This window comes from Tyto alba, unplaced genomic scaffold (assembly GCF_018691265.1).
Source record: "Tyto alba isolate M040663 unplaced genomic scaffold, T.alba_DEE_v4.0 Super-Scaffold_20000042, whole genome shotgun sequence".
Classification (NCBI taxonomy): domain Eukaryota; kingdom Metazoa; phylum Chordata; class Aves; order Strigiformes; family Tytonidae; genus Tyto; species Tyto alba.
In genome coordinates, this window is record NW_024881293.1 from 4,495,606 (window position 1) to 4,522,613 (window position 27,008).

At 39.7% G+C, this 27,008-nt stretch overlaps 1 protein-coding gene across 4 annotated transcripts in view; it reads left to right on the forward strand.

Moving 5' to 3' along the window:
• Positions 1-754: 754 nt before the first annotated feature.
• Positions 755-27,008, forward strand: part of CLSTN1 (calsyntenin 1) — a 41,550-nt gene continuing 15,296 nt past the window's right edge. For 2 of the 4 annotated variants that reach the window (XM_033007801.2, XM_033007803.2), the window contains exons 1-8: positions 755-1,144; positions 12,151-12,273; positions 19,226-19,255; positions 20,694-20,889; positions 23,029-23,237; positions 24,144-24,293; positions 24,392-24,577; positions 25,762-26,010. In XM_033007801.2, the coding sequence (XP_032863692.2) occupies positions 1,045-1,144; positions 12,151-12,273; positions 19,226-19,255; positions 20,694-20,889; positions 23,029-23,237; positions 24,144-24,293; positions 24,392-24,577; positions 25,762-26,010 (1,243 nt within the window). In that variant the 5' untranslated portion in view covers positions 755-1,044. The remainder of the gene's footprint in view (positions 1,145-12,150; positions 12,274-19,225; positions 19,256-20,693; positions 20,890-23,028; positions 23,238-24,143; positions 24,294-24,391; positions 24,578-25,761; positions 26,011-27,008) is intronic. The other 2 variants (XM_033007804.2, XM_033007802.2) reach the window with 2 other exon arrangements.

Consider the following 27,008-nt stretch of genomic DNA (forward strand, 5'->3'; position numbering starts at 1 on the left):
CCTCTGAGGTGTGTTTATGTCTAAAGCAGACACATTTCCGCAGGATTGCGGTTTTAGAGCTGTGAAAACACCGCAAAAAAAAAAAAAAAAAAAAAAAAAAGCCCGGATCTGTTTCACGGTGCTTGTTGCAGGCAGGTGTTGGCAGTTTGCTCCTTCCTGGGGTGGTTCGCAGCCCAGCAGATGACCAGGTTTTGTGCATCCTGCTCCCAGTGCCTTACTGTGCCGAGCTTCCTACTCTTTGGCAACAGCGTTGGGTTAGGTAAAAAACATTTTTTTTTTTTTTCCACCCGCGTTTTGCCGAAATGATCCGTGAACGTTAAGGTGAAAACATTAAAATAGCTTTCTAGGGGGTTTAACGCTTGCTAAAATCTTGGCGTTTTAATCAGTTGTTTGCATCAGCTGTGCGGCCATCAGCTCAACCCCGACCGCAGCTGTAGCAACGCAGGTACGTTCAGCTCGTGCAAAGAAAACCCAAAAAAACCCACAAGAACCAAAACCAATCAAAAAAAAACAACAACGAAATCCCCTCAACCCCAGCGGTGGAAGAAATGGACTCGCCTCCGCGGTGCAGTACCGCAGTGCCCGGCGCAGCCTCCGCGGGCTGTGGGGAGAGTTGGAAGGCGGGAGGGTCTGAGGGGAGGCGGTTCTTTCCGCGGCGCTCCGCTCCGCCCCTCCGCGCAGATGGGCTCTCCCGCATCCCCCGCGTCCTTGGTTCGCTCCCTCCCCCGCCTGGGAACCGGCGCAGGGTGTGTGGAGGCGGGGGGGCGGAATCGGCCGCGCTCGCCGCCGCCATTTTAGGTGCCGCTGGCGGGTCGCCGCGCTGCCAGGCGGGGGAGGGAGGGGAGGAGGAGAGAAAAGGCGAGCGGAGCGGGGCAGTGCAGCGCTTCTCCCTCCTCCTCTTCCTCCTCCTCTTCCTCCTCCTCCTCCTCCTCGGGGCCGAGCCGAGCCCTCCGCTCGCCGCAGAGCGGAGCCCGGACCGCCGGGGGCGCCACAGCCGCCCCGCCAGCCGGGGCTGCTCGCTGCCCTGCAGGGCTCCGCGCTGCCATGCCGCCGCGCCGCCCGGGCATGCCGTGCTGGCTGCCGACCCCCGCCTCCTGCTTGCTGCTGGCCGCGCTGCTCTGCGGGGGAGCAGCGGCCGCTCGAGGTAAACAGAGCCCGGGCAGGCGGGAGAGACTGCCCGGCATCGGGGGGATGGGGAGGGCGGAGTGTTCGGCCCCGCGCCCCCCCCCCCCCTTCACCCGGGTGCCCTGTGGGGCTGCGCCGCGGGCAGCCGGAGGTGCTGGGCGGGGAGGGGGGGGTGGTGGTGGTACGGTGTCCTTGGCTCTCTTCGGGGAGGGAGCGCAGAGGAGGACATCTCGGTGGTGCGGGCGGGGAGGAGGGCGCTGGCCGGGGGCTCGCAGGGGGCGGGGGTGACCCCGCCGCGGCCGTTGCACCTGCGGCGCTGCGGGGAGGAAAGGGGCGGGGGGCGGCGGCGCCGGCGGCGACTGTTCCTCGGCGCTCACCTGCGGCCGGGCTGCTCCCCTCTTTTCAGCCCCGGTGCCGGCGGGCCTCGGCGGGATGCGCGGCGGGCCCGCCCGTTATATAACCGCTTCTTCAGGCGCCGGCCCGGGCTGCGGCCGCCGGCCCGTGGTGCTCCGAGGGGTTGGTCACTTGTTGCGGGGGGTTGCAGGGTTCCGTTGGCGAAATTCGCCAAGCCTCGCCGCCTGCCCTGGCCGTCAGCGGTCCCGCCGCTGGAAACGCCGCGGGCTTGGAAAGGCGTCGGCGCGCGATGGGGAGAGCCGAGACCGGGCTCGGGCTGCTGCGGGAGCCTTGATGGCCGGCGGGCTGGGAAGGGGAAATAAAACACCTCGGAGAGCCCCGGGGGAGCCCGGCCATCAGGCTGCCGCGAAGAATGCTCGTTAGGTTGCTAGCGAGCACGGATAGATTCGCTCAACCTTAAGCGGTACGGCATTTTAAAACACTGGCCTTGTGGCTATTGATCGATCTTGTGGAGTAAAAGTATACGCATTGCAGGTCTCCTCCTGAGCAGATTTCCGTAAGAGGCTTGCAAACGCTTCCTTACCTGAAGGTTACCCCTTGAATTGAGCGTGCCATTTCTGCAAGATGTAGTTGATCATATGATGAGATTTGAGGTTTTGCATTTAAATTGAATGTAGATTAGAAGCGTGGCTTTAAAACGGCTTGCAAATATGTTGAAGGGAAGTTCTTGGTCTTAAACAAAAACAAATCATTAAGGATGCATCTTGCTGCAATTTTCCTACGTAAGGTTGGGAAGCTGCTGCTCTAGTAAGTCATCTGCCAACTGTTCAGATAGTGGTCATAATTTACCTGCACAAGATCTCTTAAGTATGACCTATTTGCTAGTACTCCTGGAACCGTTAAATTTAATGCTTACCACACCAAGACAAAAGCATCATTTCATTGCATTTCTAGGCTTTTCCATAATTTAAAGTTATCAATAAAACTTAAGATAGAAAACCGTTTTCAAAGAAAGCTGGTAGGTATTTGGAAAGGCATGGCAAATTTAGATAGCATTACACAGGACAGCTGTGTTAGTCATCTCTTCTGCAGTTTGTTAGAGGCTGTACTTGTTTTCAGTCTAATCTGCAGAGCTGCTGGACTGCAGGCCCTCATCTGTTAAACTTCATCACATATAACTGAGTTACAGTACGAGGTCTGGTTTTGGCTTAGTATGTGCAGTTGCCTTAGTCTTCACGACATTTTGGCTACTCTGGGTAGGCCTGTTAGTAATGTTACAAGAATATGTGTTTAATGACAAGTAAGCTCTGGAGAGCACCTAGAAAGCTTCTGGGGCAACTTGCTTTCATTTTCCTCTTAGGAGAAGCATTTGTTTGGAAGCATTTATGGTAGACTTTGTGTTGTGCTGTACTGTCAATTCCTTTTTTTTTTTTTTTTTTTTTTTTAACCAAATGTAGCTTCATTTTTTTCATATGTGACTGTAAAAGTCCTTGTTACCAGGGTCACTGAGATTTATTGTAAGTGGTGAAAACTGAATTGTGCTTGGTTCAGTAATGTGCAGAAATGAACTGGAAAGGCTAGACCAGAGTGGTGAGTTCCGTTCTCCAGTCTTGTGGTTGGAACAGGGGAGTGAAAAGTGGTTTATTTTTTGATGATGGAAAGAAATGGAAATAGATTTTGGGGGATATGATCTTACAAGTTAGGTGTGAGCTAGGTGGCCTACCATCTTCCCTGTAGTTATTTGAAGGGGTGCAGAGTAGTTTCAGGTTCTGAAGAGGCATATTCCTGTCCAGATGATGCAGAATTCTTAATTTAACTGAGTTTATCTTGTAATTGGTCAAATTAACCCAAATGTTTCTGAACTTGTTGGACTAATGTTGCAGTGGAAAAGCAGTAGTTAGCAGTGCATTCAAATAGTGTTTGTCAAAGTGAAGCAATTGAATATTTGTCAACAGAGCTGGATGGGGAGTGGAATGAAGTGCCTTCTCAGCTGGGGAGGCAGTGTGTCTAATGGCTGCTTCTTCTATAGGTACTGACCAGGTAGAGTGATCCACTTCTGTTGCCTTGGGCCTCTTCCAGCTTATTGCCGTTTAGGAAGAGTATTGATCAAAATAATACAATCCTGAGGAAGCTTTGCTGATCTGTTACGATTTCAGGAAGTTACATGGTGCTATGAATGTCTTAAATCCAATCCACAAACCACTTTCTCACTACCACAGTCTTACTGCAGATGTTTCTTTGACACAGGAACAGCCTTAATAATATAGGTCTGGTGGTTAGGTTTCTATCTCATTTGTAGAGGCAATGAAATTTAAGACTACCCTAAAGCATTATGAAAGGACAATTTGTCTATTTATGGGGACTGGGGTTTTTTTGTTTTGTTTTGTTTTTTTTTCCTCTCGTTTTTTTCCTCTGAGGATTTATGAAGAAGAGACATAATTAACCAGTGCTAGACCTTTCTGTGATGCATAATGCTTGGGAAAGTATAATATACAGCCATCTGTTCACGCAAACAATTTTCATCTCTCTGTATATATAATATAAAATAATACACTGCTGTGGTAATAATAATAGAGGAGAGATGGCCTGGGCAAGAATGGTTTCATTTGTGTTTTGGAATACTGTTGTGCCAGTTGTCTTCTCTCATGTTATTAGACTGTAAATTATGCTGTCTGCCAAGTAATTAGGAAAGTTTATCAACAGAAACTTTTCTAGATTTGTAAATGTCTCTTTGGTTCTTTGGTTTGAGGGCTTAATGTTTCTGCAGACTTGAAATCACCAGTTTCAGAATATTGCAGAGAGGGTTTTTGTTTGTTTTTTTTTTTTTTTTTTAATGAGAAGGACAGAAGCTGGGCTCACAGTCTTCCATGTCTCATGGAAGATAGAAGGCTTGAAATTAAACCCAGATCAGGCCACAAGACAGCATCATGTGAACATCTCATCTCAGACAGATTAAATTAGAATTCTGGTATTCTGGGTAGAGCAGTATTTTCTGCCATGAAGATCTAAGTATCTGGTAGCTTAGTGGCGCATGGCTATGAAGCTGCTCTGCAGAGGAAGAGAAATTTCTGTAGTCATTGATGTTTTCTGAACAAAAGCACTTCTACCATTTTTCTGAGCCTTACCGCTCTATGTAGTTGTATTCAGAGAAGTCTCTCTGAAATTTTGTTTATGATATTAAGGGGCATACATCTTGTAGCATTATTGTTATTGTGAAAGACAGAAGCGATACCTCAAAACATGGGAGAGTTTAGTAAGTCAGAAGCCTAGGTCTTATATAAATCTTATTTTGCTCTCTAATTTATTTGATTCATACTGATTGACTCACATTGGCTTCGGTAGGGACTAAACCTCCTTAGGAACCTTTAGCAAGGATTATTAGAAACCTCAGTGCCTTTGAAGAACTGCCTGCCTGTCCTTTGTTTATAGTATCAGGTTTTATCTCGCTTGCTTTGTATTCAGATTGAAAACAAGTTGCAGCTACTGCTCCCACTTGGTTTCCCTGACTTTAAATGGAGTCAACAAGTGGAGCCAGAAGTGCCAGCTATACTGAGATGATGTTTGCTGTATTTGTAAATAGGATTCCCTTTCAAGGAGTGAAGTTTATAAATATGACAACAGTTAAAAAGTAAGCGGTTTTCACTCTTGTGCTATAAATAGCAACATTTAAGAGAACATTTATTAAATGTGTATTTACAGTTAGAGGCTTATGTTTTCTATTTTGGTGTTCTGTTTACTTTAAAACATTTTAAATTTTACTTCAAAAATTAAGGCTTTGTTGCCTTAATCCTATTTAGACTGTTTTGTGGTGGGATATTTTTGTTTTGCTGTTTTCCGTGCCAGGCTTTTATCCCAATTGAAATTTGGTCAGTATATCCTTTGTCTAAAGACTTTGGTGCTCTGAACGTCTCTTCTGCTGCAGTTGTGGAGAATAAAAATTGCAACTAGTTTCTGATCAGTCATTTGCATGTACCTTAGTTTCAGGGTAGTAGCAAAACTTCCATGTATCTTTGTACAAATAAAATCAGATTTAGGTAACTGATTCATTGTGGAACAGGAAACTCTCTTTAAGTGGTGATAAACCAGAGATATTTCCCTAGGCAAAATATAATTTAATGAAACTGGTAGAATTCCTACAGCCATTAGTTTGAATATGGTGTTTCAAGAATTAGTGTTAATTGTACAGGTTCAAACTGTAGGCACCTGACAACTTACAAACATTACCTTGTGCTCCCAGTGTATGACAGCTGAGATTCCAGAGCACAGATTACAAATGCTTCTTAACTGTGGCAAGGAATCCGAGATAGAGATCTGAATTTGTGGGATGAATTTCAACCACCTGAATCTCCTTCAGCTGGGATCTGTAGAGGTTAATGTTAGTGAATGCCCATGCCCTTACCTAATAGCGCTCCTAGTGCAGATTCATCCCCCTATATTTTGTTACTGCCTACAGTTTTCATGTCCCAGTAATCGAAATTGTAGTTTGTCTTGGAAACCCATACTGTAGATAAGAAAAGTTCCATGCTGCGAAGGAACTCCGCATTTGACCAAAAGTTGTGTTTAGTTTTAGCCCATTGTTTGTACCTGTTCATAGGACAATGATTTTTGATAAAATTCTAGGTATGAGAAGACTCAAATAAACAAACAAAATAAGTCTTTTCATTGCCACTGATAAATTTCAAGTTGTTTATATACAAAGTTAATCCTCACCCTTTTCTAATAGACAATAGAGGCACAGCTCTGAATTGCAGGCTGGTGAGTGTAGGGCAGGAACAGAATACACATTATTATCAGGCCATACTACACCCTTTCTTACTAAACTTTACTTTCAGGGTGGAGAAGGCATATTTTATTGTGTAGATCTTCTTGGCTGAGCTCTAGTTTTCTGTGGCTATGTACTACACAAACTTGTTCTTTTAATGAAGCTGCTCAATTTCATCAGAGCAGTACTAAATTATGAATAATCAAGGTAAGACAGGCTTTAGTGTTTTTACTGACTTCAAGGAAAGGCATGCTTTTGTATTCTTTTACATAGAGAGGAAGACAATTAAACAAAAGATCTACAGTAATCAAAATTTTTGTCAGATCTTCAGGACAGGAGTAAAGGATTGCCTACTCAGTTCACTGAGTGCAGCTCATTTGAATTGACAGAGGATATAATTCTCTTTTTATGCTATCTCTGGATTTTTCATGAAGTCTCAAAGGTGGATTTTAAAAATGAATACTTTATGTGTATCTACTGTCACTAGATTGGACAGCTAGCTTTCAAATTCTAGTACTTGTTACTGAGTTTATTCAACATGTTTTACCAGTTAATTCTTAAGAATTTGTTTTGACATAAGTTATCTTGATCTATAGCGTGGCTATATATCTTCGGAAATAGATAGATGGGTAGATATAGGCGTAGTTGTTCAGAAGGGAAAAAAAAAATATTCAGCTACAGTTCTTTCTGGTTGAGGTGTGTCTGAATCTTCAGTTACGTAGGTACCAGATCCCATTTAAGTCAAATGAACTTCTGACCACTTGTAAGAAGATAACTGAAGTCATCAGAAAGGACTTTGATAAGTATATTTAATTTTAATATGTTTGCATTCAAGTACTAGAACTGAATTAATTCTGATTGTCTTAAGATTATAGCTTTTGATTAAATTTTCCATATGAGCCCTAGATCCCATTTCCCTGCCTACACGTTTATTTACATTCATCAATTCTTTTAAACAGCAGGAAAAAGTTGCTGCTAGTTGATCTGATGGATTGCATTCCGCAGCATCAGCCATTGCTTTGGTGAAGCATCTGTTCTTTAAAGTACATCTCTCTTCTGCAGAGCAGTCAGTGGTAGTGCCAGTCTAGTAGTAAATGCTGGTCTGTTAGGTTTCATGAGAAACAGAGCACATTTACGTAGAGCAAATGGTATTTTAAAAACCAGTGTTCAGCACACGTGTCACATCAGGCACCAATTTCCTTTCCTCCTATAGCTTAGCAGCAATTACCTGTAGATAAACCAAGTGAGACAGGTGACTTGTGCTCCCTTTGCAGATGCATGTTCAGTCATTGCTTGGCAGCAGTAAAGGCTCTAGCATGAGCTTTACAGCTCAATTTGCTACCTGGAAAAAGAGGTATGCTTAGCTGTCTGTTTTGTTTTTTGTTTTTTTTTTTTTTTCCACTAAGGCAAGTCAGCTTGCTGTGTTGTGTCAGGATAGCTTCCCCCACTTGACTAGATTAAATGTTAGTTGGGATTTACAGCAGATTCCAGTTGAGGCGCTTACAAATAGTGTGAATATTGTATTTCAAGGAAACCAGCGTAGTTTATCCCAGTTAAATGGCAAGAGATTAACAGCTCAGGGCACTTTGTTAGTGTCAAGCTTGGAATAGCTTGCCTGCTTTGGCTTGAAATTAAGAGTCTGGCTTTGAACAACTTCTTAGATTTCAAGAGTTTTGTGACAATTAAAGAGGAACAAAATGTGGAAGGGTAGTTTTCAGTCCAACATTTAATAATATTTAAGCCAACAGAGATCAGAATAATACTTGGTGCAATTTCTCAGTTGGTTCAAGGGAAGCAGTAACGTATCACTCATAAGCTGTACCTCAAATTTCAAGCGCTAGCTTGAGAATTTCTTACAGTATGTGGTTATGCTAGAGTCAGTAGATCACAAATATGGATAACAGGCCTTTCCTGGATATTCAGCAGTAAGTTTGGTGTTTTAAAATCCAGTGATGTTTAGCCTTAATAAACACAAAGGGATTTAAGCTTTATGTTTTAAAATCTGGTGATGTTTTAGCGTTCCTAAACACAAAGGGGCTTAAGCTTTATGATTTTATTGTCTACAGCACAATAAAAGGACATGACTTTGCTTCTAACTGGGCCTGTTGTTTGAAGGTTCACTTGACTCTGCAGATGCTTAGCATGCTCATAATTCTGTTCATATGGGGTTACAGGACTTCAAGCTTTTATAGAACTCCCTACCCTACAGTAGTGGGATTTACTGTAGGTCGCTAAATTAGGAGAAAGTTTCCTCAATGCTTAAAAAAAAAAAAAAATCTGTAATTACATTCAGAAACATTAGAATGAAGATGGAGTTTTTTTTCTAGCAGAGGGCTGTTTTAGTATTTTATGCTAGGTCCTGGCAAAGACTATGATGAAAGAACTCTGGTTTGTTCAGCTGAAGTGTAACTACCCCAGGTGCACTGACAGAAAAATACACAACTGTCCTTCTTGTGCTCCTAACAGCCATAGCTGTATTAGTGAAACACTTTACTTTAGACCATATTTGAATTGAGAGACATGTTTCAATTGGAGACTCCCACTTTAGCAGTTATTGGCGCCTTCCCTCTGAGGGAGGAATGATGTGTTAGTCCCTTTGAGCCTGATGAAATTTGTTTTCAAACGCCAAGTTCCTTGGAGGGTGCTGCAGCAGTGTACTTCTCCGGGTAAATAGAACAATGTGGCTGACATTTAACTGGCTATTTGGTATGCTGAATATTGAAAGCAAGCCCGTGTGAGTGTATTGAGGCAATAAAGATAGTGTTGCCATATTGAGTGAAACCACATGGTGGTAATTAAACACTGTTTGCATTAAAATAGTTTGTTGTGAGTTCTCTCTTGCTGCATTATTATGTATGAAGATACTATATCCTGTCTAGCAGTTACTTTGCTACTAACCAGTAAAAGATTGCAGATGAAAGAATATTGGGAGAGTGTTACGATTTCCTATAAGAGTTCTCTACCTCTAGGTTTAATCGTTTGTTTAAGTGTCTTTTTATCACCATTTTTTTAATTCCCCTGGGTAAGCATATGATGGACATCAAGAATCCATTTTAGTTTGTTGGAGAGGCAGGATTCAAAAGTCAAGGTTAGCCTTACTTCTTTGCCTCTTTTGACAATCTGCTTACGTAATTCCTTAGAAAGGTGAAATAGCAGGGCTCAGTTGTGTAATATTGTTCTAGCTGTGGTATATAATGTACTGTGATTGCACATGCATTTATTTCAGAAGTTGTATGCTATAAGGTTTCCCTGGAGCCTTCTCCAGGCTGAACCCCCCCAACTCTCTCAGCCCGGCCTCCCAGGGGAGCTGCTCCAGCCCCCCCAGCATCTTCGTGGCCTCCTCTGGCCCCGCTCGAGCAGCTCCGTGTCCTTCTGCTGTTGGGGGCCCTGAGCTGGCCCCAGCACTGCAGGGGGGTCTCCCCAGAGCGGAGCAGAGGGGGAGAATCCCCTCCCTGGCCCTGCTGCCCCCCCTGCTCTGGCTGCAGCCCAGGGCACGGGTGGGTTCTGGGCTGCGAGCGCACGGTGCTGGCTCACAGGCAGTTTTCCCCCCACCAATACCCCAAGTCCTTCTCTGCAGGGCTGCTCTTGACCCACATGCAGGACCTTGAACTTGACCTTGTTGAAGTTCATGAGGTTTTCACAGGACCACCTCTACTGGTCCCTCTGCATTGGCATTCCTTCCCCCAGTGTGTTGGGCGCACCACACAGCTTGATGTTGTCAGTGAACTTGCTGAGGGTGCACTTGATCCCACTGTCCGTGTTGCCACCAAAGATGTTAAATAGTGCTGGTCCCGATACAGACCCCAGAGGAACGCCACTCGTCAGTGGTCTCCACTTGGACATTGAGCTGTTGACTGTAACTCTTTGAGTCAACCATCCAGCCAATTCCTTGTCCTAGTGGTCCATCCATCGGATCCATGTCTCTCCAATTTGGAGACAAGGATGTTACGTGGGACAGTGTCAGAAGCTTTGTACAAGTCCAGGTAGATGACTTTGATTGCTCTGCTCTTATCAACCAACACCATAACCTCATCATAGAAGGCCACCAAATTTGTCAGGCATGAGTTGCCCTTGGTGAAGCCATGTTGGCCGTCACCAATCACTTCCTTATTTTCCATGTGCCCCGCATAGTTTCCAGGAGAATCCGCTCCATGATCTTGCTGGGCACAGGGGCAAGACTGGCTGGCCTGTAGTTCCCTGAGTCTTCTTTTTTCCCTTTTTAAAAATGGGGGTTATGTTTCCCCTTTTTAGGCAGTGGGAACTTCACTGTATTGCCATGACTGCTCAAATATAATGGATAGTGGCTTAGCCACTTTGTCTGCCAGTTCCCTCAGGGCCTGCGGATGCATCTCATCAGGTCCTCGTGCACCTTCAGGTTCCTTAGATGGTCTTGATGTTCTTCTATGGTGGGCGCTTCTTCATTCTCCCAGTTCCCCGCCTTTGCCTTCTTCATCTCAGGCAGGATATACTTTACATAAGTAGCAGATATACATTGCCCAAGATAATTTAGGTGAAACTAATGCATGTAGAACCTCAGCATAAAGAGAGCTAGACTGAGAGAAACAAATTATTCAAGTCAAGAAGAATTAGTTGTTACATCGCATATACTGATTCTGTGGACTACCAGCTATATTTATCTTTGGACAGCATAAGATAAAGGTAAATATTTAATAGTCACGGTGTTCTCACGTTGGATTGTCACATAGTAGATGATAACCTAGAAGATAATGTATGATTTTGTCTTGCATCTTTTGTGATGTACTAGAAAAAACTATTTTTGCAATATGACAAGGAAAGATGCCACATTTCATTGCAGCAGAGGAGGAAGACCGGTTATCTTAAACATGTTCATGTGATGGGTTTACAGATTTTTTGTGCAGAGTTGAAGAATCCTTTTATGCGTGATCTTTCAGTGGAGTTTCCCAGTCTCTTAAAGCAGCTGCTAAATAAATGATACAAGAAGTAGTCAGTATTTTACTCAGATTTCAAGGCATTCTGTTAGATGATAAAAAAGGCCTGAGGTTTTGGTGCCTTTTCCAGTAGTGTTTGGAATCTGCATTAGGCATATGTTGGGTTAAAGACTACAAAGTACGAGTCCTCCAAACCCAGAAGGGCCTGGAACACTTGCATTGTGTCTCTGCAGCCAAGGTGTGGGACTGTGAAGCTGGTGTCTAGCCCTTTTCGATTGCCTCTCCTCTCTCTGCCTTTCCTGCATTTTGTGTAGTTCCTCAGCGTTGGCAGTCATGTCTGTCTTTACTTGGGATGTCATATTGATGATGGGTAAAACTGATAGGAAAGGTTCTAGGTCTAGATCTTATGCTGGGGCAGAAATGTCTGTCACTCCCTGCTTGCTTCCTCGGCAAGTGTCTTTAGGCCTTGTGTAGAAATCAGTGATATTTAATCTCTTTTCCACCTGTTCTCTTAATGATAATAAGAAACCCCATACAAGACAAAATGCTGAAACTAGAAAAAACCTTCCTATTCTGAAGAATAGTCCACCAGCTGGATCCCAGGTTTTCCAAGTTGGAGAGGAGTGTTAACAAACCCCTGTGTTTCATGTTGGACAGTTTTTTCATCTGGTGCTGAATATAGGTTTTTCTGTTGTCACACTTGGCAGTGATGGCACTCTGTTTGAAGGTTTTTGAGTTGCACTTCAGGGGCATCTTAAATCCCAGCATAGTTGAGAGACTAATTTAGATTCTCTGAGTTACTTTTGGAAAGCCTACAGGGACACTGAACTCCTGAACATACTTAGTCAGGGTTTTGTCTCAATTTTTTTAATTTAGTAAACTGCTGGTTCTGATTTAGAAAAATGAAAGAGGAAAATATTTAAATCAGTATTATAAAACTTTTTTTAAAAAAGCTGTTGGTTTCAAATATTTTAACTCTGTACTTTGTTTTCCTTTCAGTTAACAAGCATAAGCCATGGATTGAAACAACCTATCATGGTATAGTTACAGAAAATGACAACACGGTACTCTTGGACCCCCCTTTAATAGCCCTGGACAAAGATGCACCTCTACGTTTTGCAGGTAAAGAATTTATCTGCATTTCTTCTTTAAGAAGTGGAAATGCTTTCTTGATGACAAATGCTGTGTGTTACTTAGTGTGTTTTACGTAACAGTAGCATAATGGTTCGAAGCTTTTAGACCCTAGGAAATGTTTGTTCATGGACCAGAGTTTTATTTCATATTTACCTAAATATCCAGACCAGAGAGTACTCTGTATTGCAGATATTCCATGCTGCTTTCTGTTTCATGTGTATATGTTCGTGATTTTTTGTTTTTGTTTTTTTGTTTGTTTTGTTTTGGTGTTTTTGTTTGATTGTTTGGGGTTTTTTTTTTTTTGTTTTTTTTTTTTTTTTGTGTAGTGTCCAACCTTTTCCTCTGTCCTCTGTATTCCATATTTCACAGCATTCAGTCTGGGAGTTCTGAAGCAATCATTTTCTTATAATTCTGAAGAGAGTTTTTGGTTTTCTTAGTGTATCTGATTTGTGTCTTAATAGATTGAAAACAATAATTAGTAGAATTAAGATTGCATTTCTTCTGAGACAGGACTGAGAATTCCTATTAAAATCTAGACTTTCTGTGATAAGCTTGTTTAGCAGTTTGGGTCAGTTCAAAAATAGGAGGCCGCCTCAACCTGAAGAAAAGGCTTTTTCTCCTCTGACAAAGAATATAGAGGATTCTACACAAGCCATTTGTAAAACGTAGGCTAACTCCTCACTTTCAGCATAGGACTAACAGCCATCAAATTTCTTACAAACTTCCACAGTAGCTTTTTTCTGGAAACTACTGTTTAAGAATACTGTATTCATTAATTGGGTGCATGGAAAATACTTTTTTGGTTTGACGAAATATTAGGTAATTGTGTTTGAAGAATACCATTGAGCATCTGCAGGTATTTAAATTAGTGGTAGTGGATAACACAAGCTTAAATTAGATCATTGCAAAAGCTTACTTGGTTAAATAAAATTTTAGAGTTAAGAATACTAATAAAATACCTAGGGGATGTGACATTAGCCATTTTTAGGAACATTGCTTAGCCTGGCTTCAAGGAGGAAGCAATAGAAAAAGAGTGATTAAATTAACAGCTATTTGAAGTGTTCAGCAAGCTAACTGCATTGAGTGCTACAGTATTATGGCAACTTGGTGACAATTGCCTAAAGTGGTACTTAAAGTAACAGTTTTGTTGCAGTCTCATAAGGCTGTAATTATCTGCAAGGCTGCCTTACAAATTCAGGAAGTTCAGAGATAATGGTAAACCTCTAAAATTCAAACTTTCTCATGCATTGGATATACCTGGCAGAGGCTCTTACGTGATCTTAACTGGAAACAAAACTGCTGTCTATGAACAAAACAACTTTTAATTTCCAAATGAAGAAGCTTGTGTTGGGATGTACAAAATCTGCTACGTAGAAAGAGGTATATGAAGGCTGACTTCTGTACTTGGTGTTTAGGAGAATATGAATCATCTCTTGCAGTTCTTAAGTGCTTTAAATATAGGCATTGGTAGTTTGACAGCATTGAACGGATTTTGAAAATGGCAATTTTATACCTCTTGGTGGATAGTAAAGTTTTCTTGATTGCTGGATATCATGAAGCTTTAAGAAAGCACTGGCAGAATATCTTCAAATATATTGTCAGATTTGCAGGGGAAAATCCAATATCAAGGCATCTCTTCAATAGAGACTGCTTTTCCATTGTGTTGATCTGAATTGTATAAACCTAATTTAATTTAATAAACATTTTTGCCAACTGGAAGTTGTTTGTATTAAACATTTGTATGAACATTATCTATTTTGGCTTTCAAAAACTAACAGGTCTTAAGCAGCAGCAGAACAATGGATTTAAAATAGTTAACTTAAATTCTGAGTATAACACACTAACGTTGTAAAGAAATTTTCCTCGATCTGACTCTGTTGGATTTGAATTGTGTAAATTTTGAATGACTGTGCTATGGGAATCTATAAAAGTATTTGTCTGCCATTAAATGGAACAATACTTGAATCTGTCTTTGAGGAGGCCAAATGTGGGAGATGTGTTGAATCAGCGTTACCAGTTCTAGTTGGTGGTGTTGTAGTCATGTCCTAGGATGGAGAATAGCATTGTTGTTGTCCAGCAGCATCTATGTGGGTCTTTAAGTGTGAGAAGCCCATTAGATCAGTGACACATTCTCACAGCAAAACAAAGCATTTTTAGGATTAAAGGGCTGTTTCAGCCCTAACTGGTATATACCTACTTAAAAATCAAATTTATTCATGCTTCAGAAGGTTGGATATTTTAATTAACTGTGCCATCTAGCTAAGCTGTAAAACTTTTGAACTGTCTGCAGGTTTAAAATATTTTAAACAGAGCTTTTTGCTTTATTTCAACTTCGAGCATGTTGAAACATCTTGAAACTAATTCATTTAAATGCCTTGTAGTACATGAACTGTGGGACAAGTAAAAGTAATGTTTTACTGCTTTGCTCACTCTGTGCTGTGGATAGCATCCTGAAATTCAGGTGTGCAAAAATAAGTCGGGTTATCTAGACATTTATTTATAGGGTAATTTGTATGGCTTTATATCTGAAACGACACACTTTTGGGAACAGAGTTTGAATATAGTCACTCCAAGTTGCCTCGCCATACTGCCTGATATGTAGAGACCGTATGGAGTCCATCTTTGGTACCGTGATTGTTACAGATCTGCTCGGGAAGACAATGACCATTGTCCTTCCTCAGTGGAACTTTTCTACATAACAAATTGAGTCATGTTGGAATTTGATCCAAAATGGCTTTGCTGAGAAAAATAAGATAAAGGACAGCTACATTTTGTATTGTACGTTAGAGTAATTCATGTCCAAAATCATTTTAACATCAGAAGCTCTCAGTATGGATTTCCTCTTTACTATGGAAAAAGGAATGGAATTTTTATTGCATTTGAAACAAACAATATTTTATCAGGGTGCTTTCACATTGCTGAATGTGTTTTGTTATGAGAATATAATGGAGGGTCTTGCTAGCAAGATGTTTGAAATGTTTCCTTGGCTTTTTGATGTCTGTAATAGGGTTTTAATATCTCTTCCCCCACCCCACCCTTAGAGAAAACCACTTCGCAGCTACAATACTTTATTTTCCCCTTACTAATCTGGGATGCAAGAAGTATTTTTGTGGGGGCTAGGAATTCTTTGGCTTAGAGCATGAATATGCATAGAGCTTTGAAAGTGATCATGCAGAATCTCCATTCGTTCTTTTTTTAAAAAAAAGCCAAACCCAAATCCACCAAGCCTTTCTGTCAGTCTCTCCCCAGAGGTGTGTGGGGCTCCCGTGTCCCAGGGGTGAGTGCTGATGCCACGTTTCCGCGCCGTGCCGCCAAGCCGTGTTTGTTCAGGGCAGGGAGCTGTGCTGACGGCCTGTCTGCGGCCAGCTTCTCTAATGCGGCGCTCAGCTGGATGGTGGCTATAAAGAAATGGTGTGTCGGGAAGATGAATGACACTGTGTAATCAAACAGATGAAGATTTTGATCTCGTCACATCCCATGAGTGGTTCAATTGTACAGCTGGTTGGCAAACCCAAGAGGAAACTGTTGCAATAGTATTTCAGCCATTTTTGCATTAAATTAAGGCATGCATGAAGTGACATTTTGTTTTGTACATATTGTACACACAGATACAAACTGAGATGGAGTTATCACTAACTGTGAAATTTAAAATTGGTTTGCTTTTTAACAGTTTTGTATGGTACAAAGAAATATTTGTTTAGGAGACATTCTACATGTATTGAAATGGGAGGCTTTCCCGAAGGCTTTCCATGATCCTCACGTAGAGACTACTGCTTGTTAGAGATGAGAGAATATGCTTTCTCTCCTTCTGTGGAATGAAAACGTAGAGGGATAGCTGACTCCAAAGTTTGAAGACTGTCTAGACAAATACTGTATGTCCATTCTTTTAACTATCTTATCAATCATTTTTATAACTATATAAGATAATTTACTATTTTATGTCGTTATATCTTAACAGTACAGAAAACAGTAAAAAGCAAGAAAACCTTAAAATTCTATCAAATCCTCACTGTCATTTCAATGTGCTACACTAGAAGAGAGAAATACAGAATGCATTTAGGATACTGGTCTACTGCATGTTTTCTGTCTAACAAGTTCCACAAAGCTGTGTCATCTGTTAAATATTTTTTCAACTGTGATTACAGCTGAGTGAAACACAGTAAAGTTCTATCCTAGTTACAGTTTATTTAGCTGAACAACTTCCAATATATCAAATATTAAATAATTTACAGATTGATCATAATTCTGTTTCAAGATTAGGAGAGGTAGAAATTTATTTCAGTAACGTACCTCTACTTCAGAATGGAATGAGAAAAAGCCTTAAGCACATATGACATAGCATGAAACATTAGGGTGTGTGGTATGGAACTAAGGTTACTTAATGGCAATGAAAAAAATTTGCTGCCGAGAATTCGATAATCACAGAAGAGCTTTACCTATACTATATAGATATATACATTTCATAACTGAGATGAAATTAATCCATGTATGGGAATATTAATCTGTAAATTGTCTTATTTTGAAATGGCTCTGTAATAGTCTGTAATATATTTTTGAGAAAGGAGGGGGAGCTTTATTTTTTGAAATATTTTGTACTTTAGAGAATGATTCCTTTTTGCTTCTTTTCATTGCAGAGACACTTTGAAGAAGGGAGCTTAAAAAGCCAGCTAGGTTGGGAGCTCTGCATTTGCTTATTTAGAACACTTAGAAGTAACACCATAGTTGTTACGCATTATAACTTTTTCAGTCACAAGAACCTTATCTGTGTAGTAATAAAAGGACTTTGTTAATCTTACTAGTGTGAAGTGGAAAACATGGTTGTGTGGGGTCAGTTATTGTTCTGAGAAACCTGTGGCAGGAATTGAGCTAGAGTACGCCTTGAACAGAAGCTTTGCACCTTAAAAAGCATCTGGAGACACCTGGATATTTACCAGTGAGTTTATTTGTGTCTTACGCTCAGGAACAAAAAATATAAAGCCTGAACTTCCTAGCAGACGAATTGGTGTCGGTGCCAGAGTTAAAGGTCACTTCAGATATAAAGAACTGACCTGTTTTTAAACAGCCTCCCCTTCTCCCAGATAGGTAATCGCTGCGTTAATACACTTCTTCCTCTTCTTTCCGTTGATATGTTTTCTGCTTTAATGTTCCTTTCCATATATTTTTTTATTTCCTGTAATCTTAATGTTTCACAGACAGTGCTTGACTCTCAAGTTTAGAGTTACTGGGAAGGATGAGGGAGTTAGGTGTACAGGAGTAAGAGACGTGGAATGTTTAAAAGTTTGCAGTTGGAATGTCACTTCTGGCTAATCAGTGGTGTCAGCCACAAATTTATGTAGTGTAAAATTTTCTTGAATGATCCTATTCCAAAACACATCAAAATCTGGGATTATATTTATATCCTGTGTAAGAGTAGAGTGAATTATGTGGGTGCCACAAGAGGCATCATACTTTGGTGCATTAGAGTAGAGGTGATTATAAATCTAGGGATTACCTGAAGTGAGTTTCAGGGAGAACCTTAATAAGAGCTGTTTAAGAAACTGGCTTCTTTTAAAGTGAAGGACTACAAATCGTGGTGTGTTATAAGGAATTTTTCCTTAATTATGTTTCTGCTTCAATATTAAACTGTAAATCTGACTTTTTAAGAAAAATACTTCTCTAAATCTATAGTGCGTCATCTCTTTTTAAGGCCGCTCTAGAATGGAGACATGAGTAACGGTGTTATTGCAAGTTGTTTGAAATGTATAAGAATTAACAGGAGAGCTTCTAGAAGTGATTTTAAGGGTACAGGTCCTCTTTGTTGTACTGGAATTCAGGTCAAAGATGATGGTAATCTGGAAGAAATAATTGGTATGCTGGTAGTTAGGGGTTTTAACAAATTATGATTTCCAGGGGAGTGAAGAACAGGGTTAACTGTCTTTTCATTAAAACTGTGAAACCGTTCCAGGTGTCTACCACAGTCATCTAATACCATTGTAAAACTCAGTTTTATCTGAGATCTCTTCGTAAGCGTGGAAGATCCAGGACACTGTGGAAGCCTCTGCTTCTCTGGAGTGGCTGGAGGGGACAAGGCAGCCTACTCTAGGGCATCCTCGCTACTACTAGATTAATATATTTGAGTACCTGAATTTCTTCTGTCCAGCATTACAGTATTTTGCAGTAGAACAAAGTGATAGAAGCTACTGATTGCTTGTTTAGCCTGGAAAAGCAATATGCTGCTAGGAAAATATGTAGGGCGCCCCTCCATTTTTTTATATTAAAGCATTTATGTTCATTAAGATAACAATTAAAATGTGTATATTTTTAAACCATGAATTATGGCAATACTATCAAGTTGAGTTTAATGCAGAATTTAAATTTTGCAATGCTAGGTGTTATGCAATTTAGATCATTAAAAATGTATGTGGAAACACAAAAATCACATGACTACTTTTTTTTTTTTTTTTCTTTCTCCTTCCTGGAATTCGAAAGGGGAGTATGAAGTTTTTTAATTGTAGAAACACGGTGGTTTCAGTGTAATAGCTAAAAGCTAATTTAAATTATTTAACATGTCTTCTTTAAAGAGAATAGTATAAATAAATTCTCATGAAAAGTCTACTTTATGGATAGTTCTTCATCGACATGGAATTTTGAAAATATCTTTTGTTTAGCAGTTGGTACTTCTTATTACTTTAAAAAAAAAAGGAAAAAAAAAAAAAACTTTTGATCAACGAATTAAATACTTGAAAATTCTACAAATGACAACCTGGAGTGAAAAGATTAAATAATATTTAACATAACTAAAACTCTAAAAATGTGACAGTTACAGCAAAACGCCACTGGAATTTTAAAATACAAATTTTCCAAAGCTTTTCTGTGTAATGTGTACATCTTTGCCTTTTCCTTATTTGCTCCCTTTCAACTTTTCCTGTTACTGACTTGGGTTTATCTTTTCTCCCTTTAGAGAGTTTTGAGGTGACAGTCACCAAAGAAGGTGATAAAGGGTTCTTTCTATCCCTTTTATGAATATTAACCTACTAACTTTGGTTATGAAATGGGGAATCAGCACTTAAACAGAAGATCCTGTCATGCTCTTTTGTCCTATTTATTTCCCCAGTTTTTTTGTATTTTAAAATATATTGATAAAAACTGTTATGTAACCAAACCCTTGGTTAGAAATATCTGTAAATCAGACATCCATTTGAACCATCTGGGATTATTTTACACTGTATGGACACTGAAGAAGTTGGTTTGGGGGAAATGAGCATTTTCTCGTATTTTCACTGCTGGCGTACTTCTTTGGGACATGTGGAGTTTTTTCATATGCTTTGTAAAGTAATATTTAACTGCTGAAGCATTGTAACACCTTCCCTGCAGTACACTTTCTTCAGTACATAATTCAGTAGTTTAAAATCAGAATCAAATACATTCTAAAAATACCTCTAGACATGTTTACAGTAGGAGCGCATTCTTGATATTATGATACCGCTGCAAGTATAATAGCAAACAGTGTTTTATGTTGGTGTAAGAAAATCACCTTCAAAACACAACAAGTTATATAGGTACAACTACAGTGTAGGTGACCAAAGTGTTTGTTGAGTGGCTTTTGTTAGCACAGCTCGGTGTGCTAGGCTCACTCTGCATAACGTGCTGATAGAGAGACCTAGCTATGCCAGCAAGAGGTCTTGTAGTGTAATCTTAGGTTTAGATGTGTTTTAAAATGATGTATTAGGGACTTCTCTTGCAAGTTTGTTAGGGTGTAGAGTTTGAATAGAAAGGAAAGCCTACTAGATCGTTCCACATGAGAGCTTCCTTCACTAACATATTTGCTCTGTGTTAGTAGATAGTTGTTGAAATGGATGCCTGAGAAGTTGGTATTTCTACCTTTCTCATTCAGTAGTTTATTTTGATTCCCTAATTTTAGCCAGGTACATTGCACAGGAAGACTTTGTCCTTTGATCTGTTGACAGAATTTCTGTAATTATGGTGCTGAACCTGTACTTGAAGCTTTTTCATCCCTTGACTTGTAACTGTGCATTTTAACCTTTTGCTCTGGTCAAAATAAACAAGCTGCCCAGCTATTCCCAGTAGCTTGGCATAGAAGATATTACCAGTGGCCTTGGCTGTATGCTCTCATCAGATCTACTCTTACCCTAGAGCTATCTCAAGTACTCCTGTGAAATGCCTGTCTACGTTTCTCTTTTTCTCTTTTGTATTCCTGCATGAATGGATGCAAAGTAAACAAGTTGCTTGGAAGGCAGACGTATGCTTCTTTTTACTAAAGTTCCCAGAAATCACCCATTTTAAAGCACAGTGCTCTTGCTTTGTCCACAGACCCTCACAAACCCTTGGCTGCAAAATATTTGGTCATTTATTTTAAAAATGTGTAATAATTTTGACCAGTTCTAACCTCTTTTACTTTGAATCTGTAGGTGAGATTTGTGGATTTAAAATTCACGGGCAAAATGTTCCCTTTGAAGCAGTGGTAGTGGATAAATCCACTGGTGAGGGAATAATACGCTCTAAAGAAAAGCTTGACTGTGAACTACAGAAGGACTACACATTCACCATACAGGCCTATGACTGTGGAAAGGGACCAGATGGAGCAAATGCAAAGAAGTCCCACAAGTAAGTAAATCTGTGGTGGGCTGAGGGGAAGTTTGGTTTCAAGTGGTCTCCTGCTTATGGTGATTTATGGTCTGTGTATTTAGAGTAAATGAAAACCAAGTATTAATACTGGAAGACTTTCATATAATGGTAATATAAATAGCAGCAAAATGGAAATGATCTGTTTTCACATCTCTTTAGCTGTATTCTAGATGATACTGCTTTATCACTTGATGTCTCTGAATGTACATTAGAAAATAGTGTGAGGCTAGAAGCAGGAAAGCTGTTGGTACAGTTAAAACCTGGTTTGAGTTGATACAGAGTTTGTGTGGGATACCAGGCCTGAACATTGTTTCAGAATTCAGTTTCTGAAACTGAAAAACTGGTTCAAGAAGTCAGTCTATACTAAACTTGACAAAATGGAGAAGAATACATCTTGCTGTCGTTTCCAGACAGCCTCACCAAAAAAAGCAAGATCAATAACATAAGGTTCATCTCTGCCTAGATTAAAGAATGGGATCAAAGCAATTTTCAGCTAATCTTTATCTAAAGGAAAAAACCACAATGTAAAATGTTCTCTAGAAAAGCCACTTGAGAAAAACTGTTTAACACCCTGGTGCAAACATCTGCAGAGCATGTGGAAGATTACTGTTTCTGTGAAGCAAAGGAGGGCATAAATAGGATGAGGAATAGACTAGCAGCAGTCATCTTGGTGACAGATACAACCTTGTTACTCTGTAGCTGTGTGCTTCAAACAGACAGCAGGAAGTTAGCTCCTTAAGGATTGCACTTATGGAAAATAGGTATTTTTACTCTACTTGATATTCAATTTAACTTTTGAAGAAAGATTTCAAAGAGTAGGGTAACAACAAATGTTTTATTGGGTTGGCTGAATTTATATTTTTTGATAGTGTTCAGTTCCTTCTCTGCACTGTAGAACTGACCTATATTTTTCTACCTGTGCTGGTTAATTGAGATACAAAATTTCTTGTGATGGCTCTAGTAAAAATTACAGTTACCGAAATTCATGGTTATGTAATGAACCAGTGCAGATCTAGCAGTATGCTCTACAACTCCTTCTCCCACAGCAGAATGATGAGTTTCCAAGATCTGCACCTACAAACCACTGTTGAAATTTCCCTGGCCCATGTTTGACAGTTTTATTTTTTTGTGGCTTTTAACCATCTTGGAGTTTAGCTCTTAAAGTCAAGAATATAAAGTGTGTTTGGTACAGAAGGCTGGGGTTTTTTTGTGGCATTTATTTAGCACATAGGCTAAAATAAAACCTTAAAGACTTTTTTGATTTTATTAGCAGAAGCATTAGAAAACTTTTGCTGTTATGGAAGGACTGTAGTGATAGAATTCTTTATTAGTTTACATTCCAAATACTCTACATTCCAAATACTCTTTGTTATTCACCTTTTCTCCTTGGTTATTGACAGAAACTACATTATTTTCTTACTCTATATATACCAGCCATAAGTGACCGGCATGAAAGGATGGAATTCAAGATGCAATCTGTTTAGGATTATGTAGCTCGTTATATGATGCAATAAAGTGTGTCTTCCACTTCTGTGATTCTTCCATTTAAATTGTCTGATCTCTCATTCCTACATCCAAGAAATAAGCTAGTTTTCACTGACTTATACAGTTCAGTACTTTATTAGCAAAAGAAAGCTAATCAAATTCACTTGACTGAGCTCTTGGTCTCTAAGACCACTCTTAGCTGTCATTCTTGTTCACACAAAGTAAAAATTGGGTGTTTATATCATATACTGACAGCAAGAAAGAACTAGGAGGATTGTACTGTTTTAACAGAAGTAAAAGCCTATTTTGTCACAGCTGTATTTTGTATTTCTGTAAAATGACAGCAATTTAATAGTTCCAATACAAACGTTTGAATCACATTTGCAAATGAATAGCACTAGTAAGCAATGACCTAGAACTACATGAAATTACATAGCAACACACTGGAAAAACATCCACTGCTTTCTTAGTTAGGGTAGTTGAGATTGTTAGTTTTATTGGTCGCTTCTTTCCAGGAGCTTAAATTCTGAAGGATAGCTTCATCTGTAAAAGAAGGAGCTGTTTTATCAAATTCCTTGCACGTATAGGGGTTTTGCAGTATATAGAAAACTGACCTTTCTGTTTTACTTCCAGAGCAACAGTACATATTCAGGTGAACGATGTTAACGAGTACGCTCCTGTGTTCAAAGAGAAATCATACAAGGCAACAGTTATTGAAGGGAAGAGGTATGACAACATCCTGAAAGTGGAAGCAGTGGATGCAGACTGTTCACCTCAGTTCAGCCAGATTTGCAGTTATGAAATTGTAACTCCGGATGTACCTTTTGCTATTGACAAAGATGGTAAGAATATGATGTGAGATGGAGTGGGAATTACTGGAGTTTGCCACCCTAAGAATAGGACTTCACACTGGTCATCATAAAACTGCAGCAACCCTGTTTTAACCTTTTCCTACAGCATAATTAAACAGAGGTGTTCTCTTCAGCAGTTTGAGTTGGTAGTGAAAAGTGAGATCTCTTTCAATGCCAATACCATGTGCTATCTACTGATGTAGGGAGCAGATGAAGTGTTGCATGTCTGTTGTTTCTTGTAAAATGCTTCTCAAAATAAAGGAAATATGGTAGCTGTATTACGTTTTAAGCCAGCTCTTAATAGGGTGTGTGCTTTTCACATTTGAGATGGCTCTGGAGATTACAGTATCATGGTTATTGGTTTTGAAGTCTAGTGATTTGTTTGGGTCATTTCCTTTCCACCAGTGATCTGTGGACCCTTCAAAATCTACAGACCACCTCTGGGGGCTCAAGCAAGCTGATTAAGCAAAGCAAAACAGTTTTCAGTGGGCTTTAGTTTGAGTTTTTGAGGGACCCACATTGCTAATGGATAATTTTCATGGGTGTGCAAATTTAGAAAAAGTTAGAATTCTGGCACATGCCAAACAATTTCTGTATCAGTTTCATTTCATGAGCATTTTGAGTAATACAATGTACTGTTAAGAGCCTGGTAAGTACATACCTGCTATTTTGAGTATATGTGATCATCTCTGGTTTTAAGTAATTTTTAAGGATCTGGGCCTGATGTTTGGCATTAAAAAGTGAAATACTGAGGGGTAATTCACTTGCAGGTGTGTCTGTTAAAGTCTTGGTACCTGTATGAAGTACATAGGGGGTACCTGGATGTGTTTAATGTGGCAATGGCCCTGAGAAATGAGTAGGTATTGATGTCTGATGATTGCTTTTTTTTGGTGCCAGGTTATATAAAAAACACAGAAAAGTTAAACTATGGTAAAGAACATCAGTATAAACTGACAGTAACAGCGTATGACTGTGGGAAGAAGAGAGCTGCTGAGGATGTGTTGGTTAAAATTAGCATTAAGCCTACATGCAAGCCTGGCTGGCAAGGTTAGTTTGATCTCCTTCCTATCTGCTTTTAGCATTTATCAGTACCTTCACTTAAACATGAGAGATTTTCAATATTGTTTCTTTGGATAAATATGCAGGTTGGAGCAAAAGAATAGAATACGAGCCTGGTACTGGTTCATTAGCTCTCTTCCCTGGTATGCGTTTGGAGACATGTGATGAGCCAATAACCTCAGTTCAAGCAACGGTTGAACTAGAAACCAACCATATTGGTAAAGGCTGTGATAGAGACACCTACTCTGAGAAATCCATTCACAGACTCTGTGGTAAGAATGCTTTTGTTAAAATAAAGTGCTCTCCTGCGTATTAGTTTTTCTTTGAATCTTGTGTTAGACCACAAATGAATGAGTAGATACAGTCTTCATTTGCATGTAGTTTCCTCTAGCCTTTTCCCTAGCAGGCAATAAAAAGCATGAAATTGGCTGAAGGTGACTTTTAAAATAATTCTCAATTGCAGTAAAGAATCTCTTCTGCCTCTCCACTAGCTTATATAAACTAGTAATTTCCCTCACATGACATTCATATTTAAGAGCTGAAATAATGTTGCATGTACAAAACGGTATAGCCTTTAAAACCTCTCTCTTTTTCTGAGACATGATGGATGTGAAGAATGCAGAGTAAGAAATACGTTGTGAAAAAGTAGATGAGAAAACCAAGAAAGTGTGGTTTGGAAAAACCAGTTTATTTGCATCGTTTAAATTTATACTGTGCTTGCCCTAGGAATAAAGGGCACCTTGGCATCCATGTATGCTGCAATCACGGGTCTTATGGAAAGTTTATGACTCTTTTGTATCAATACAGAGGAATTGAGATTACAGGACAAATTCTCACTGATGATTTATGTTTTCAACTTCAGTTGAAGTTAGTTGAAAGTGTGAATAAGGTGTAATGCTAGAGACCCAAGCAATTCCTAAGTTATTCCCTGATGAGGTCACTGTGACATTAATGATTTAGGCTTGAAGTGGGGAAAAACACAGCAAGCCTAGTACCTGCTTGGTATCATGGCTCCTGACTATGATGTTATTAGACAGTAATCTGGGGGGGGATGCTTATGCTGCCTTCTTCAACTGGGTGGATATCAGTCTTAAAACTAGTATAGTGTCAAGAGAAAAGCATCACATTCATGGGCCTGAGGGACAAGTGGTATTAATGTAATGGTTCCTGAGATAGAGGCAAAATAAGGTCCTACAGTTGTAGAGAAAGTAAACAGAACAATTTCAATGAGATTAGCTGTCTACCTAGAAGTTAAATATATGTAAGTAGTTGTGATATTAGGTGTCTATTATTAGTGCCACATTATTTAAAAGGAGAATTGCTTGATGTGTGGTGATAGTGCATAATCCTAACAGTCAGTGCTGAAAAATTAATGCTTAGAAAAAGAGTTTGCTTTGAAACCAGCGGTGACCTTTTTAGTTTCTACCTTTTTTTCATTTGAGCATTTTTATTGTAGGTGCGTCTTCTGGCACAGCTGAGCTACTTCCCCCTCCAAGTAGTGTTGCTAACTGGACAATAGGACTTCCTACTGACAATGGTCATGACAGTGACCAAGTCTTTGAATTTAATGGCACACAAGCTGTGAAGATTCCAGATGGCGTTGTCACAGTCAATCTAAAAGAGCCCTTCACGATTTCAGTATGGATGAGGCATGGGCCTGGAACCAAAGAGAAAGAGACAATTCTGTGCAATTCAGACAAGACAGGTTTGTCAATACTTCAAATATAAATGTTTTTTCTCTAGGTTATGTTTCTCTTGGAAGTGAAATGGACTGTAAAAGTCACTCTTTATTGTGTTTATCCATAGGCATGATTTTAGATTATCTAGCTTCAGATTAGGCAGACTTGTTTTTCTGAGTCTATTTCAATTTACATTACGCATTTCTTTTTTGCCACGGTAGATGACTTATTCTGGCAATGCAGTCTCGGTTTTGCATCTCCAAAGATAGCCTTATTCTTGATGCTGCCTAAAATCATGAAGATACATATATCAGGTTTAGTGACAGCGTTTGTTACTGTATCTTTTTTTCCTAGGAGGAGATAACTTCTCTTTCTCCAGTGATGAATTTTTTTTCACCTTGTACATAATTCCCCTCTCTATGAATGCTACAGATACAATCATTTTGAAGATGCTATTTAATAAGAAGGAAATCTGCTAACCCTGTTTCCATAATTGCTGTCTAATGGCAGTAAAAGTTCTTGTCTTTTTAGCTGGAGCAGTGGATTTGTTCAGTGTATTGGAAAGATAATTTATTTAAAATGCTGGGTTTTTTTTCAAAGGAAACTGCACTGAATTTTTTAAAATTTTACTTGAAAATAAGAAAGATTTAACAGTATTTGTAATATCCTAAAAGCATTTATTTGTGCAGGAAAAAAGTGACTGTCATTCAGAATGAGGTACAAATATTCACCTCTTTTTCCCTACCTTCACCCATTCCTGTTAATCAAAACCCAAAACTTTGGATTCATGGAAGTGAACTGGAGAAAAAAGACAAATTTTAAATACGTTTTTTTCCTTGTTTAAAGTACATGAGAAGCAGACCTTCCAAACAAGTTTCCCTTTTTTATTCCTTGGTTTGACCTAACCATATAATTTTTGAGATAGATAGTTTCTGGTGGTATAAATATCATTTGCCTTCATTTCAGTGGTATATTATACAGTATTAAAAGACTGGAACTAGGTTTCTTGGAGAGAGGCAATTTT